This window comes from Macaca thibetana, chromosome 16 (assembly GCF_024542745.1).
Source record: "Macaca thibetana thibetana isolate TM-01 chromosome 16, ASM2454274v1, whole genome shotgun sequence".
Taxonomy (NCBI): domain Eukaryota; kingdom Metazoa; phylum Chordata; class Mammalia; order Primates; family Cercopithecidae; genus Macaca; species Macaca thibetana.
The window spans coordinates 70,832,431-70,849,108 of record NC_065593.1 but is presented as its reverse complement, the minus strand read 5'-3'; the positions used below and the strand labels follow the sequence as shown (position 1 = coordinate 70,849,108).

General features: G+C 35.9%; 1 protein-coding gene across 5 annotated transcripts in view; it reads right to left on the bottom strand.

The window, feature by feature from the left end:
* Positions 1-16,678, bottom strand: part of ABCA8 (ATP binding cassette subfamily A member 8) — a 90,815-nt gene that overhangs the window by 61,403 nt on the left and 12,734 nt on the right. For 3 of the 5 annotated variants that reach the window (XM_050765015.1, XM_050765013.1, XM_050765014.1), the window contains exons 4-11: positions 14,875-15,039; positions 11,053-11,156; positions 10,173-10,399; positions 7,053-7,194; positions 6,533-6,718; positions 5,408-5,555; positions 2,769-2,937; positions 338-396 (exon numbers count right to left, since the gene is read on the bottom strand). In XM_050765015.1, the coding sequence (XP_050620972.1) occupies positions 338-396; positions 2,769-2,937; positions 5,408-5,555; positions 6,533-6,718; positions 7,053-7,194; positions 10,173-10,399; positions 11,053-11,156; positions 14,875-15,039 (1,200 nt within the window). Of the gene's footprint in view, positions 1-337; positions 397-2,768; positions 2,938-5,407; positions 5,556-6,532; positions 6,719-7,052; positions 7,195-10,172; positions 10,400-11,052; positions 11,157-14,874; positions 15,040-16,678 lie in introns of those variants that run through there. The other 2 variants (XM_050765016.1, XM_050765017.1) reach the window with 2 other exon arrangements.

Genomic DNA, 16,678 nt, shown 5'->3' with positions numbered 1-16,678 from the left:
AAACATACGGTATCTACCAATAGCTTTTGGATTACAGAAGACAAACTTGAGTTTGTAGAAAAAAAAAAAAACCCAGAATATCCTTAGACTACCTCAATATTACCCAGTATTGATTCTAAATACATCTGTATCTAAAACATATTCATTTTTTTCTAACTTGTATAAAGTAGAAGCAATATGTTAGAAAAAAAATATTATGTAGTTCAAATAACTCTTTTCAAGCCTGAAATACCGCCACTGATTACTCACTGAAAGCGAAGCTGAATTAAAATCAGGAAATCAATATTAATACAATAAATATTTTCTCTCTCTCTCTCTTTTTTTTTTTTTTTTTTACCTTTCAAGGCTTCTATTTTATCAGGCTTTCCTTTATATTCTTTTGTAACATTTCTGATTCTGAAAAAAAAGAAAACATATTTCCAAGTGACAATTTCCTATACAGTTTGTAATTTCCGGTTTGGTAGACAGGATTGGACGAATCTTATCTTCAAGGTACATGAAGATCTAGGTCTTCACTGTCATGCAGTCATAGTTGTGTGACAGAATCAGCTAGAATACTGCTTGCCAACCCTGTCTGCACATTGGCATCATGTGAGGAGTTATAAGAATTTAACTGTGCTTGGGACCTATAAGCAAAGGTTCCATAGATTGGGGTAAAAGCTAATATTAGTATTGGAGAACAGGATCACCTCTAAGTTGCAAAGCTAAGGAAGCTAGACCAAGAGATGACACGGACATCAGGTACCCAAAGGCTCCTGTGAACCACTGGCACAGGTTGGAAAGATCTTTGGCTATCCTGATTCAAGGTCTCCAAGGGTTCATTAAGAGCTACAGTAAGAAGGACGATCAATGTATCATAATAGCAAGGGCATGAGGTTCACAGTACTGCCCACCTAAGCTTATCCCATTACAACCACCTAGGGCTCTGTTACCTTAACCAACGTATTTATTCCAGGTCATGAAGTTTCAGGTTTCACAACCTGAAAATTTGCAGGGCTTTAGGACTGTGTTGGAAGGTAAATGAAATATTTCATCTTGCATGTACAGTGCATATAAGATGACATTGGTTACATGGTGATGATGGCTATAGAAAGGAATGAAATAAAGGAATGAAATTAACTTATGCTGGGTACTATTATAGGTCTGGAATCTGAGGCCCTTAAATCTGCATGGTTTTATTTTACCAGGTAAGTGTATAATCCATAAGCCAAATCAAATTTATGTTTCTTATTTTATCATCTACTATTCATAAAATATTCAGTCTCTATTCATATAAAGCTGTTTAATTAGATTTTTTTTTTTTAATTTTTTTGAGGGAGAGTCTTGCTCTATCATCCAGGCTGGAGTGCAGTGGTACAATGTCGGCTCACTGCAACCTCTGCCTCCTGGGTTCAAGCGACTCTTGGGCCTTAGCCTCCCAAGTAGCTGGGATTACTGGTGTGCACCACCATGCTTGGCTAATTTTTGTGTTTTTAGTGGAGACCAGGTTTTGCCATGTTGCCCAAGCTGGTCTCAAACTTCTGAGCTGAAGTGATCCACCCGCCTCAGCCTCCCGAAGTGTTGGGATTATAGATATGAGCCACCACTCCCGGGCAAAGCTGTTTAATTAGATATTCTTATTTTTAATTCCATTTTACCATCATTCCATAGCACCTATAATTGGGCAAGGTGTTAAAGAGATCAGAGAGGAACAAAAAGAAACACACAAACACATCGAATAAAGCCACTGTTTTGCTCTGAGCTGCTCTGCTAGAGTAAACCTAGCTTAGTTATGGAACAAATAAAAATATGGAAGATAAATACGGAACAGGCTAAAATAACAAAATGAAATAGCCTCTTTAGAAGTTCAGCAACCTGGGATAATCTGAGACATTTCGCAGGGGGCTGGCACAGGCTGGTCATTGCGATGGGTATGACTTGGATAGTCAGGGATCTTAAGGATTTTCTTCCTATTTTCTCATATCTAGAAATAAAAGTCACCAGCACCAAACACAATGGACATTTTGTTGTCACACAGAATGAGATAAGCTTAACTCTGAAGGGCGCCTCTTCCTGAATTCCCTTTGTATCTACCTCTAGGCCTTTTCTTTGTCCTTCTTTCTTACTCTTTCATCTTCTTTTAAAGGACAAAAAATAGAAGAAAAATGAGAAGTTCAAAAAGTGGAGAGAAAAGGCCAGGCACGGTGGCTCATGCCTGTAATCCCAGCACTTTGCAAGGCCGAGGCAGGCAGATCACCTGAAACCCACGGAGAAACCCCAAAAATACAAAACTAGCTGGGCATGGTGGTGCATGCCTATAATCCTAGCTACTTGGGAGGCTGAGGCAGGAGAATTGCTTGAACCCAGGAGGCAGAGGTTGTGGTGAGCTAAGATCGCGTCATTGCACTCCAGCCTGGACAACAAAAGGAGAGAAAAAGGAGACAGATGAGGTGAGGACAAAGAATGAATGACTGAGACCTAGTAAAGCAACGAGGGAGGCTGAGGATGAAGAGAAACAAATAAAAGACTGAATCCAAGCAAGGGTTTTGCTGAATTATCTTAGCTGGTAAAATTTAAGCTTTTATTTAGTGTGAATGTCAACAATGTTAGGCTGTAAGGGGTTGGTAAAGGGATCTTGCTTTGAACTCAAGGTGGAAAGTGATAGAAGCAGCGTAGGTGAGGACAGGTGGGAACTGTCTACAGAGCACAAAAGGGAAAACTGCCTGCCTCAGGTGCTAACTCTTAGCTTCCTGCCTTTTTGCCCTGTTCTCCACCTGCAGCCTTATTACCTAATGGCTTCTTTCCCATGGAATTCTGGAGGCACTGGTTCAAAAGAGTCGTGAGATGAGGGATCGGCATCCATTTCATCTTCAAGGGCCACGTGATCAGCCTTTTGTGTTTGAGACCAGAATGAGGACTTCAGGAAAAACAAAGGTGAATGTCGATGTCCATATTCATCTACATGGCCAGAAGACAAATATTGGTTCAATCACCACGTTAGGGAGAGAGAGTGACAGTAATGTTACATTTGGAAAGAAAAAGAAATGCAGCCCCTTAATTCACTGGTATTCTCCAGCTGACCTCCACTGTAAGGTTATGGGTTTTCAAGCTTCTATGTACTTCTCACATGTTCAGTCCTTCATTCATGCAATAAATATCTTACACTCTCTCTATACCTGCCATATTGTATGTTGTTAGTACCTATCTCTCCCTTTTGACAAAAGAAAAATCTAGCAAATAAAAGTATGCCACTGTAACTAGATACTTTCTGCCACCAGATTTACCATGAAATTATTCTGTCATTTTATCCAGTTAATTTTTCTGTCATTCATATTTATTATCTTTGAAAGCATTTTGAACACAGTCACCTCTGGTCTTAAATTCAAGCTTAGTGAGCAGATAACAACTAGGAAGAAAATGGAACAACTCACTTATTTGGATGAAATAAATTTTCTGGTTATAATAATAAAATACTATGCTTTTGAAATTGGAAAAAGCATGGATGTGAAAGATATTTTTGTGATATAATGTTAAGTAAAAAATAAAATGCAGACATGAAAATGTAACAATATGTGATATAACTTGATAAAACATATACAAAGAGAATATTTAAAGTAATATCATTAGAATATGTTTGAAACAAGGACTAAAAAAAGATGGACTATATCACATAATGCACATCAAAATAAACTTTAAATTCGTTAGAGAAAACAATTACCTAAGAGGATACTAATAAGCAATTGTAAAGACAGTGACATCTGTTTGTGGATCCACTGAGAATAAACACATTGGGAAAACAAACAAAAATGAAAAATAATACAATCAGAATGTTTTATTAAGTAGAAAGAGAAAAGGAAGAATTAGTAAGTACGAGGGTCACAAGAGTAAATTTCCTGAACTACACAGCACACCAGGGATATACAGTATGATAGAAACACAAAAAACAGTCAATGAGATTTTGCCATAAAAACAAAAGTGGAACAGAGAAAATTTGTTTAAGCATGTGTCTTAAATAAGCAATGTTAACAAGAGGTAGAGAAGCTTAAAATATTAGTAGGCAAAAAAGTAATTTTTCTAATCAGTTATGTAATTTTTACCTCTACTGGAAAAAATCAAATGAAAATAGACCATATTCAAACAATTCTAATTGTATAAGTGTGCTAGCCAACAATAGTGGATGCTGACATCTTTTGTTCTGGGTTCTTTTAAAAGGCAGAGACAGTAATTCTTAAAGGATTATCTCAACAAAAACAAAAACAAAACAGGATGAATTTCCTGCCTCAAGATGTGGCTTTCTGTCTTCCTGCTCACCCTTTCCCTTATTCTCTTTCCACAAGTGTGTATTCATTGCTTTTTGAATAAAGGGCCCTTGGCATACTGTCTTAAATAAATAGAAAATGCAGAAGGGAGAATCAGGCCCTGCCTTTGGTTATAAAAGGAGGGAGAAAAAAGTGAAGCAAGCCGGACCCTGCAGCTCATGCCTGTAATCCCAGCACTTTGGGAGGCCGAGGCGGGTGGATTACCTGAGGTCAGAAGTTCGAGACCAGCCTGATCAACATGGGGAAACCCCGTCTCTACTAAAAATAGAAAAATTAGCTGGGCATGGTGGCACACATCTGTAATCCCAGCTACTTGGGAGGCTGAGGCAGGAGAATTGTCTGAGCTGGAAAGGCAGAGGTTTCAGTGAGCCAAGATTGTGCCACTGCAATCCAGCCTGGCTGACAGAGCAAGACTGTGTCTCAAAAAAAAAAAAAAAAAAAAAAAGAAATAGTGAAGCATACAAGTATCTACTGAGTCTCTAGGGTGCATCAGACACTGTGGTGGGTGCTTAAATTTCATCTGTGAACAAAACAAATCCCTGCTTTTGTGAAACTCATATTCTTGTATGTTGCAAGGTGATACAAATGAAAATTTATGATATACTGGCTTTCCTATTGTGAAATTCTGGGGAGATTTTTAAAAATGTAGATGCATTGATTAATTAAATCAGAATCTCTTCAGGTTGAACTGGGCTTAGAATTGCTTTAAAATTCTTCACATGATTCTGTTGTCCAGCCAGAGCTCAGAACCATTGAGCTAAATAGTTAGACATAAGCAGCTATAAATGTCCATGATTACCAGACTTGTTTAGGAACTATCTTTCTAAGATCTCCTTAAAAAAAAAAAAGAAGGTTTATACTTAGAGTAAAGTGAAGTTCAAGTGAAGGTTAGTGATTCTATAAACAAAATTCAGGCTTTAGTTCTGACAAGTCAAGTAGTGAGAAAGAAATGAAGAAATAATTTGGCCAGTGGCGACGAGATTTTTCCTCCCTTTCCTGTTGATACACAAAGTAGTCCTTAAAATATAAATACTGTGTGTATTAGGAGATTCGTCTTCAGAAATACAGTTATTTAAATGATATTTGATTTTAATCATATCACTACTCACTTGGCAAAATTTTTTCAAAGTAAATCGCCAACGCCAGATAGAGGCAAGTATCAAATGCCAACATGAAATTTGTTGCTACAATGATATTTGAGCCGTCCAATGGATGAGGAAATGCATTAGAATTCAAATCATAGTCCAAGTGTAAAAGCTGAAAATTGAAAAGTAATTAAGGGAAATTAGGTTTAAGGTTTATATTTAAACAGTTAGGTTTAGCATAGGAATAAAAGGACTACTAGCTGCCTCGTACTGAGAATAGAGTTATATAGGGAGATTGCCTCTATGGTTCTCAAATTTATGCCTTGGAAGGCATGGACATATGAGCAACTAGAATGCAATTTAATAATTGCTATGACAAAAATACGTTCCAAATGAAACTGAAACATTAGGAGGAAGTAGGGAAGTATGGGAAGAGATTACATTTGAGATGGAACTCAGATGAACTTTTACCAAATAGGACACAGTCAAAAGATGTGGTGATCCATGTAGATTGGTGGCATGAGGGAGAATTTCTGGGCAAAAGGCACTGGTGTGTTTAAGGAGAGCCAGAAGTGGGCTCGTCTATGATGTTCAAGTTAATGAGCTCTTTATAATTAATAATCCTTTTGTTAAACACTAAATAATGGATATTTAATGGTTGACATTTCCATTTAATTAGAAGGCAGGGGGAATTCAATAAAGAATGATGTAAACAGAAAAGACATTTTATGAACAGAAACATAATTTACTAATGAATTTTCCAGATGTTTTAAATTTTCAATTTAATTTAGTGATTTTTAATCATGTATTCTCTTCAATTACTAGGTAAAAATATGAACTGGGATAGTTATTTAGAATTAGATTTGCAATAAGTCCATATTTAATTAATAGCCTAAGAAACTACATTATATTGCCTTTAAATAATTGTATGTTGATCCTCTTTTTTTCACTTTCTAAATGTCTTATTTTGCTGGGCTAAATAATTTCAAAGCTTTTAAAAGTTCTGTCTTTGCAACTTTACAACAGCCTTTGCTAGAATTTTAAGGCTTACAATGCTGAATTTGTAAATGATTACTTCCAGTCTCCTGAATTCCAGAGAAGACAGATGTTTCAGAAATATCATTAGTAGACATTCAGATGGTGTCTCACCTGGGCCATTCCAAGCACAAAGGCAAAGGGACTAAGCAAGCTTAAAATCCACTCCAAGGATGCAGGAAGGTATCTGTACAGTGCTGTGAACCCCAGACTGCCCCAGAAGACAGTGAGGAGGAACACGACCAGGCCAGTGAGGAAAGATTTCTTTACCAAGATGCTCATTAAGAAAGCCAAAGCTATCTAAAACGAGAGAAGATCTAGTTGGCTTATATTTCTCTAACATTATTACTAGCATAATAAAATTGATATACAAAATTATAGTTATTATTTTGTGTATATAACAGTTGCATATTAGAGTTATTATTTTGTATATAACATACAAAACTATGTTCTGCAAATTGCACTAAAAATTGACATTACAAAATACCTCAAATCAAATTATACCTGTTTATAGATTTTTTACATGCAAACAGAGTAGACAGAAAAAAGAGGCATATAGAGTAATCAATCGGAAACAAATACTTAAGTTTTAGGCTATGAGGTGGATAGAGAGATATTTCATTCACTAACTCACCAAAGACAATCCATACAGGAGAAAGAGGCCGAAGACCACCATGAAGCCAGACAAAATGATAAACAGTGTAGATTTTATAACAAGTGCCAAGAAAAGGGCCATAATGAAGATGAAACCAGCATAGAGCAAACCCCAGGAGAGCCTAATGTGGAAACAAAATGTTATTTTAATATTTTATGTTCACTTGAAAAGAAAACCTGAAATGGATTCTTTTTTTTTTTTTTTTTTTTTTGAGACGGAGTCTCGCTGTCACCCAGGCCGGAGTGCGGTGGCGCCATCTCGGCTCTCTGCAAGCTCCGCCTCCCGGGTTCCCGCCATTCTCCTGCCTCAGCCTCCCGAGTAGCTGGGACTACAGGCGCCCGCCACCATGCCTGGATAATTTTTTGTATTTTTTGGGAGAGACGGAGTTTCACCTTGTTAGCCAGGATCGTCTCAATCTCCTGACCTCATGATCCACCCGTCTTGGCCTCCCAAAGTGCTCGGATTGCAGACGTGAGCCACCGCGCCCGGCCCTGAAATGGATTCTAAGGTAACTTTTCATTCACTTATTCATCCATTCATTCTCTCTTTTAACAGGTATTTATTGAGTGTTCTCATTCACTTATTCGTCCATTCATTCTCTCTTTCAACAGGTATTTATTGGGTATTCTAAGATACATAAATACACGGTAAAAGTTTTGGGCAGAATTCTTTAGGAATTAGGAATATTCTTTGGGAATTAGGAATTGTTTTTCCTAGAATTGATTTCAGAAATACACTCACACATACATGCACATTGTTCTAGGGGGTGGCGGCGGGGGGAGGAATTAGGTTTCCAGTCTAATAGATTTTGGATCGAACAATTTATTCGCTGCGTTCTTGCTCTGTAACCTTGGGCGACCTCTGTAACCACCCTATTACTCCTTTATTTCTCTGGACACCAGGAATAACACTGCAACTGTGGGCTCAATAAGATGATGGCTGTGTAAGGCACTGTCTTAATACAGGGTAGCCCCTCAGTGAACCTCAGACCCTTCTGTCCTCTCTGGAGTCTCTCCATGTTCAGGACCATCACAAGTTTCCTCAGATATAAGAAATTCTTCCTTACGTGTAATTCCGTCATGCCGCTCCCCCCGCAAAAGCTGTTGTCATCTTTCTCTGGATGTGTTCACTGAAAAGTCTACATACTTGCCTTTAATTCCCTTCATTGTTTTTGTTAAGAAAGAATTTTTTTTATCCCATTTCTTTTATATCAGAATAATTCACTTTCCTTTCCTCATCAATTTCTTTTATTTTGTTTTACAATATTCTTTGAAAACTATAATGAAATAATAATTTTAAAAATAAAAAGCAAGACAGTGGCAAAACCAACACAATAACTCACACACATAGCAATTAATATGTGTTGAAGAATATTTTAAGAGCTTAGCAAGCATTAATTTATTTTATTCTCCCAAAAGCCCTATTCAGGAATACCTTTATTTTCCTCATCTTATTGATAGAGAACCTAATGAACCAGTGTGTTGTGTAACCATGTTTCAAGTTCAGGGGTTTTGGCTCTAGAGTCTTTAGATTTCACTGCTCTGCTACGTCTCCCTTAAGTATTAATTCAAACAAGAGGTCAATATTGATTTATAAGATGTTAATACTGGAAGGAACTCTTCCAGACTCCTAATTTATTGCCCTGTGCACAGCCCATCTGCCTTCCTAGCCTCTGTGTTATTTAATGTCCTACCCCCTGTAAACATCACCTCCATGCCCTTTCAGTCAATGATTCATAAGTTCTCACACAGAACCTTGTCCATTCTTGCAATTACCCAACCTCTGACATTTTAAACCCACACTACCCAGCCCCTATTCACCATCCTGTTTCGCCAGCTCATTCCCTCAGGTACACCCACCATGTTCTTCAGTCTCAAAGGAGCTCCTGGTCCTTGGCTTCTTTTTCCCTTCCAATTCCCTCCTAGCTCACATCCCACCTCTGTCTGGCACAGATACCAATGTCTATCTTGTTTATGCCTCTCTTGCCATGGTCATTCCTCATTATGCCTTCTTCACAATCACCCAGTAAGCTAACCCCAGTCTTCTTCCTTAACTCGGAGAAGCACAGTAACACGCAGCCTCAGCCTGGCAAACATTACACCAATGACAATTTATACCATTCATGGGGATAAAGGATTTTTATATTTCTTTCCTTGTTACTAAAGAATGTTTAAAAGTGGCATTTTCTTATTCATGGCAACAAATTTTTTTAAATGGACACTGATGTGTGACAGTTGTGACATTATTTTTTCTGTAAAATTCTACACTTGGCTCCTTATTTGTTTTCTTAAAGTTTTTTTTATTTACTTTTTAGGTTTCTTTAAAAGATTATCTTCCTCCTTTCTAAAAAAGTCAATATCATTCATAATGGAAGTTGTATTTTCTTAAATGTTAGCACGTTCTGTCCCCTTTTATCTTATTTCCTATAGCAGTTCCTTCATGGTGCAGTGAATCTGAAATAGATTTAGATATAATTGGGTCAGAGATTGTTAAATATATTAAATAACCAGCCTCTCTACTTAGTCCTGTAAAATTTCGAGAGGCAAAATACATTTCCCTTTTTTTTTTTTTTTTTTGGTCCATCACTGCAGAGCATTTCTCCCCACTGAAATTAACTGAGTGGAAATTTGTTCATGATCTGAAATTATTCAGTGTAGGTATCTCTTATTTGTACCCCTTGGTTGTGGAGGAACAGGTTTCAATAAAGATGCATTGAAGAGGCCGGGTGTGGTGGCTCACGCCTGTGATCCCAGCACTTTGGGAGGCCGAGGTAGGTGGATGACGAGGTCAGGAGATCGAGACCATCCTGTCTAACATGGTGAAACCCCGTCTCTACTAAAAATACAAAAAATTATCCAGGCGTGGTGGCAGGCGCCTATAGTTCCAGCTACTTGGGAGGCTGAGGCAGGAGAATGGTGTGAACTCGGGAGGCGGAGCTTGCAGTGAGCCGAGATGGCGCCATTGCACTCCAGCCTGGGTGACAGAGCAAGACTCCATCTCAAAAAAAAAAAAAAAAGAAAAAGAAAAGATAAGATGCATTGAAGAGTCTCAGTTTTCCTGAGTTCCTCCATTTATTTATTTGTGTTGCGTTTGACTCACCAGAATGCTGAATCCCGAAGACCCATCATTGTCATCAAGCCCTTCATCCTTTTTCTCTCTCTTGTGACATTAACAGATGCATAGTAAATGAACGGGGAAAAGGAAATAATGCAGGAAAAAAGGTATAAATCAGTTATAACTCCTGATTGACCAATGAAAGAATGCATCTTCATATTTTTTCCAGTAACTGACATCAGCTCCTCCATCACTGAGTGATTTGTTGTGATCTGAAGAAAGGCATTAATAAGCAACATTTGTATGTTAATGAATAGCATGCTGTTTTCTTTTAACCGTCTATTTTCCTATGGATGTATAATTGGCCTATTGGGATTTGATGCTAACCTGTATTTCCAATTCTATGTCCTGCCATTGACCCACTGAGAGCTTGGGTCCAGACAGTCTGAGTGACTCACCGTTCTCAGAATTCGCTATGTGTTTCATTACCTCCCTGCCTAACACTACTTTATGATTTGCTTGGCATGTCTTGTCTGAATTTATATATTCAGTAAGCCACCCCTCATCTCAAGCTTCAAGCTGGAATGTTATTTCAATTAGTCATTCTTCCATGGCATTCTAAGGCTGAGAAGGTTTTTACTCATTTACTTATGAAGACCTGATTTATAGTTCTGTACTAGTCTACTTCTGTTCTAATAGTTTTCTTATATGCCTGGCTTCCCAACAAAGTTGAGTCCGTGAATGAGATGCTTTTTCTTCTGTTTGTATCTACATTCCATGGTATATAGAAACTTCAGTAAACTTCAGAGTGAGCAAATGAAATAACAAGGCTATCCACTTATATTTTCTTTAGTGAAACTTTTGATGCCTCTAATATCATTAACTGGCATTAAACATTAGTTTGCATTGAACGTTTTGTACTCACTTCTATAATAGCGGCATTAATGGCAGCTTGAAGAGCCACAAAACCTTCCTTCCAGAATACTGAAACTTCACAGTAAACATCTTCATTTGTTTCATAACAATGAGCTTTGTGAAAAAACAAATTATAACTATCATTACATCACTATCTATATTATTGAAACATGATTTCAATACTGATTATAGCAAACAGTGGACTTTACAATGGCCCCAAATTCCAAATGTTCTTATTTTGACTCAAAGCTTATGAAAACATAAGTTATAATAATGATTCTCAAAATGAATCAGGCAGACTTATGAGGCGGAGCGCTCTCAGGAAATGTTTTACATTAAATTATAACACTCTAAACTTTCTCATACCATGTCCTGTGCTTTTCTGCTGATCAAGAATTTTGTTGATCTCTTCTCTCTTCTGATTTGTATTGTGAAAACTACATATTTTAATGTTTTTCAAAAGTTCACAGAGCCTAACATGGATTGAGAAACACTGAACTAAAGCGTTTTCTAACACTGGATATAACACAGGCATAATAGGCAAATGGAAGTTCAAGTAAGATTACTTACTATGCTTAAATCATGCCAATCAGAATGTCTTTGGAAGAAAAGGATTTATTCAAAAAGAGCTATCAGTCCATTTAATAGTAAACTATATTAAAGAGATATCCTTGAATAAGATTAATTAAAATTGAGTATAGAAATTAAATGCCTATTACATGAAACATGGTTTTAATAAGATCTTGAAATATTTCAGATATACAAATGATATAAAAATACAATAAAAACACAAGGACCCACTGCAAATTTGCAAAATAAATGCATCATTTCAAATACAGTTAGAAACTTTTGTGCACTTCCCCAGCACCAAGTTGCTAACTAGCTAACTGCTTTCTTGAACATTGTGTTTATACATATGCCACTATATATCTCTAAACTACATATGTAATTTAAAAAATTAAACTCTACTAATAATTATTATGAACTATGCTCATTTATTCCGTATTATGATTTTGAAATGTATATAAATGGCCCCATTTAATTTTTTCTTCATTTTTATGGTTATGAAATCACATTGCAGGAAGGTAAATCAATATATTTATCCATTTTCCTGTTGATGATAATTTGTTAGTTCCTTTTTTCTTTTTGTGATTACCAGAAAAAAAATCTGCTGCTATAAAAATCTGTATATACATCTTCTTGTAAATATATCGATATTGGTCAGTATAGTCTCTTATATGTTATAGTAATAACCCCTAAATCTCAGTGATTTATCACAGTAAAAGTTTATTTCTTACTCAGGCTACACATTCAGCAGAGGTCTTTGGTAGGAGGGTTGTGGGGTGGTACTCTATTCACATCAAATTTAGGATCCTAAGATGGAAGGCATTTCCTCCAACTGTTAGTGGCACTGTCTGTATTATACTTGACTCCTTAGTTTGCGGAAGCAGGTGAGAAAAGGTGAAGAACTTATACTTGCGTTTAAATGCCTTGGGTCTAGCTATCTTATTAGGGCTACAAAAAGCAATTATTCTATGTCTTCAGGAAGAAGAGAATAGGCTGCAAATCTTTAACACAGGTATGAGAGTTTCACTAATAAGATTTCTATGATGATGAGTTATAGGTTATGTGCACATCAACTTTAAAATAAAATTTCTCAGTTTTTGTGGAATTTAAAAATTTTGTAAAGCTGGGTAGGTGTTCTCTTTGCTACATGTCCTTGTCCATACTTTGAATTGTTCTATTTGCTAATTTTTGCAAATCTTATGAACGTGAAATGATATAACATGTGGTTTCAACATGCAGTTTCCTGGTTGCTAACGCGGAGAAACACCTCTCCTAGTGCTTATTCTTGATCTGTGTTGTTTTACGAAATTATTTTTAATTATGTTGTTTTATGAAATTATTATTTTTGTTTTTTTGATCTTTTTCCTATTTATTCAAAGTAAATCTTTACATATTCTGGAATTACTTTTTTGTTAGATTTTTCTTTTTTTTGGAGGTGGAGTCTCACTCCGTCACCCAGGCTGGAGTATAGTGGCACGATCTCTGCTCACTGCAAGCTCCGCCTCCCAGGCTCAAGCAGTTCTCCTGCCTTAGCCTCCGGAGTAGCTGGGACTACAGGCACACGCTGCCACACCTGGCTAATTTTTGTGTGTTTGTGTGTATTTTAGTAGAGACGGGGTTTCACTATGTTGCCCAGGCTGATCTCGAACTCCTGAACTCAGGCAATCCACCCGGCTTCGCCTCCCAAAGTGCTAGGATTACAGATATGAGCCACTGCGCCTGGCCACTTTATCACAATTTTTGCCTTTATTTTTCACTATCTCTATGGTGTGTTTTGATAATGGGAAGTTCTTACAATTTATATCTAGTCAAATTTATCAATATTTTAATTTATGGCTGAGTAGTATTCCATGATATATATATATATATCATATTTTCTTCATCCAGCCCTCTGCTGATGGACACTTACGTTAATTCTCTATCTCTGCTTTTGTGACTAGTACTGCAATAAACATATGAGTGCATGTATCTTTTTAAATATAATGTTTTTTTTTTCCTTTGGGTAGATACCCAGTAGTGAAGTTGCTGGTTCAAATGGTAGTTTTGTTTTAATTTCTTTGAGAAATCTGCATACTGTTGTCCATAAAGGTTGTACTAATTTACCCTTCTACTAATGATATATAAGTGTTATCTTTTCTTCGCATCCTTGCCAATATCTGATTTTTTTAGACTTTTTAATAATTGCCATTCTGACTAGGGAAGATGGTTATCTCCTGGTTTTAATTTGCGTTTTCTGATAATTAGTAATGTTGAGCATTTTTTTATGTTGGTTGGCTGCTTGTATGTCTTCTTTTGAAAAAAGAAGAATTCAAACAATCCAAATAACACCATTGAAAAATAGGTAAATGGATTATTTGTTTTGCTTGTTGAGTTCTTTGAATTCTTTGTTGAATGCATAGTTTGCAAATTTTTTTCCATCTGTAAGTCGTCTGTTTACTCTGTTGATTGTTTCTTTTGCTGTGCAGAAGTTTTTTTTTTTTTTTTTTTTTTTTTTTAGTTTAAGTCTCATTTGTCTATTTTTGTTTTTGTTGTATTTGCTTTTGAGGACTTAGTCATAAATTCTTTGTCTAGCTCAATGTCCAGAAGAGGTTATTCCTAGTTTTTTCTTCCTGAATTTTTATAGGTTTGGGTCTTATGTTTAGGTGTTAATCTATCTTGAGTTAAATTTTGTATATGGTGAGAGATATGGGTCCAGTTCTATTTTTCTACATAAATTCAATTTTCCCAGTACCATTTTTAGAAAAGGATTTTTCCCCCAGTGTATGTTTTTGTTTGACTTTGTCAAAGACCATTTGATTGTAGGTATGTGGTTTCATTCTAGTTTGTCTATTCTGTTCTGTTTATCTATACGTCTATTTTTATACCAGTGTCAGGTTGTTTTAGTTATTATAGCCTTGCAGTATAATTTGAACAATTGAGCTTATTTAAAGAGAAGTTTGTTCTATCTTATCCATAAACAACCTTGTTTTCTTTTAACAATCATATATTCCATATAATATCTATGTGTGTACATATGAATACATATTAAATTTACATATATAAATATATATCTATGTAAATATATGTCTATAACTATATATAGTGACCATTTATCAGTATGTTCTTATGCCCAAAAAGGAATATTTTTTTTAAACGTTGAGGGACATGTGTACATCATTATGACAGTTAGCGAAGCTCTAATTTGGCATACTAACCTCTATTCCCACACATGGTTTATGACATAATTGAAATAGAGAGCAGTGAAATTTTAGAGCCAGAAAATTACCTGTGTGGTCCTTGTGTTCCTTTTTTGCTGGCATTTCGTGTCCTAGCAAGAACTTCAACTGATATGAGTATGTATTAGTAAAGATGACTCTTACTATTTCTTCAGGATAATTTGCTGTGAATTCTTTAATACTTTCTTCATCTGGCAGTCCCAAGACCTCTTTACCTTTTGTTACAAGAAGGGAATATTATTGTTAATAAATTACTAGGAGACACAACTTCAGGATGTCATGTTGAATTGCTTTTGCTAGAGTTTTCTATGGAAGTAAAACATAATCAAGTATTAACTTTCAGAAAGGTAGACTAAAATGTTGGGTAGAAGAGAAATTTCTAAAGCTCCATCTACATACAATCAGAAGAAATACATGAAAATTAGTTATTTTATTTTCATATGTTGTGATTACTGAGCCAATTTCAGTCACAAAGTGTCATACTATACCAATTAAACTGTTAAAAAATAATTAACATTCCTATAAAGTTGAAATGGTAAATAGAGAGAGAGAGATATTTAAATTGCAATTAGGCACTGTTTTATATCAGGCGGACATGCCTATACAAATTTATTTTTCTTTAATAACCTTGATGGTATGGTTAATAAGCTAAAAAAGGTGATAAATTTAAAAACGTGTAAGAAACTATGTTGACATCACTGAAAGAATCCCTCTTTTCTGTAGGTATTGTGTCCAAGGCCACATGGCTGTTTTATTAATACTGAAAAATGAGACGAAATACAAGAAAAGTTCTGGATTGGGGTGGAAATGTTGAAGATGAATGTAGAGGGAGCAAGCAGTATGTATTTTGATAGAATTAATTTTATTCTCAAACTTATGTCATCATGAACGAATACCTTTGTTACTCAATTTCTATGTTTGTAAAATAAATGTAATAACCATTATTATTATTATAGAATATTAATAGAGTACAGAATATAGAATAATATCATTACAAGATATGCTCTTTTTACAGAATACAGTTTTTATAAAAATATGCCATATTGTAGCATTTAATGAATATTTATTATTATAATTGCATGTGGTTGAGGTAATGTTGAGAAGCTCAAGTTTCTGACATTGGGAATCGTTATGGATGTCTGTGAAACAGCAAGAGCAGACACATCTCAGGGCTGTTTAGGAGACTGGACCTTAGGTAGATAGTTCATATCACATTATAATCTTGAATCAGAAGTGGATTCAGTGTTGGTAGGTAAGATGCACAGCATAGTCATTAAAATGTATGTGGAGCTAGCGGTGTGATGCTTGGTGAGGTGCCACTGGAAAGCAAGTTTTGGATGGCTCACAGGAAGGCAAAGTCCAACATACTCTGGAAACTGTGGCCACAGAGACTCTAAATAACAAGTGCATGAACTGGATTACTGGATTACTGGATACAGAATCCAGTGAAGGGGTCAGAATCCAGGCATAAGATTAATAATTACTTAAGCTGGAGTGGAATTTGGACAGAAGTTGACAAAGAAAGGAAAAAAAGAGGTTATGCAGGCTCCCAGTGACTGGGTGGAGCAAGATGTGTAGGTTTTCCTTAGAAGAACGCCCTTGGTGGGAATTACGTTGCTTAAAATGAATACTCAGTTTTAAAAATTGAGATGTAATTCACATACCATAAAATTCACCCTTTTAATAATGTCCTGGTTTTTAGGATACTCACACAGTTGTACAAGCTCAAAGTAACTTTAAAATTATAACTCAACTCATAATAATTCAATTCATCAGATAAAATCTCACTTTACATCCAACCATCATTTCTGATTTGAAGCTGCTGCCTGATACTGACATCCTGTGGATATAGTC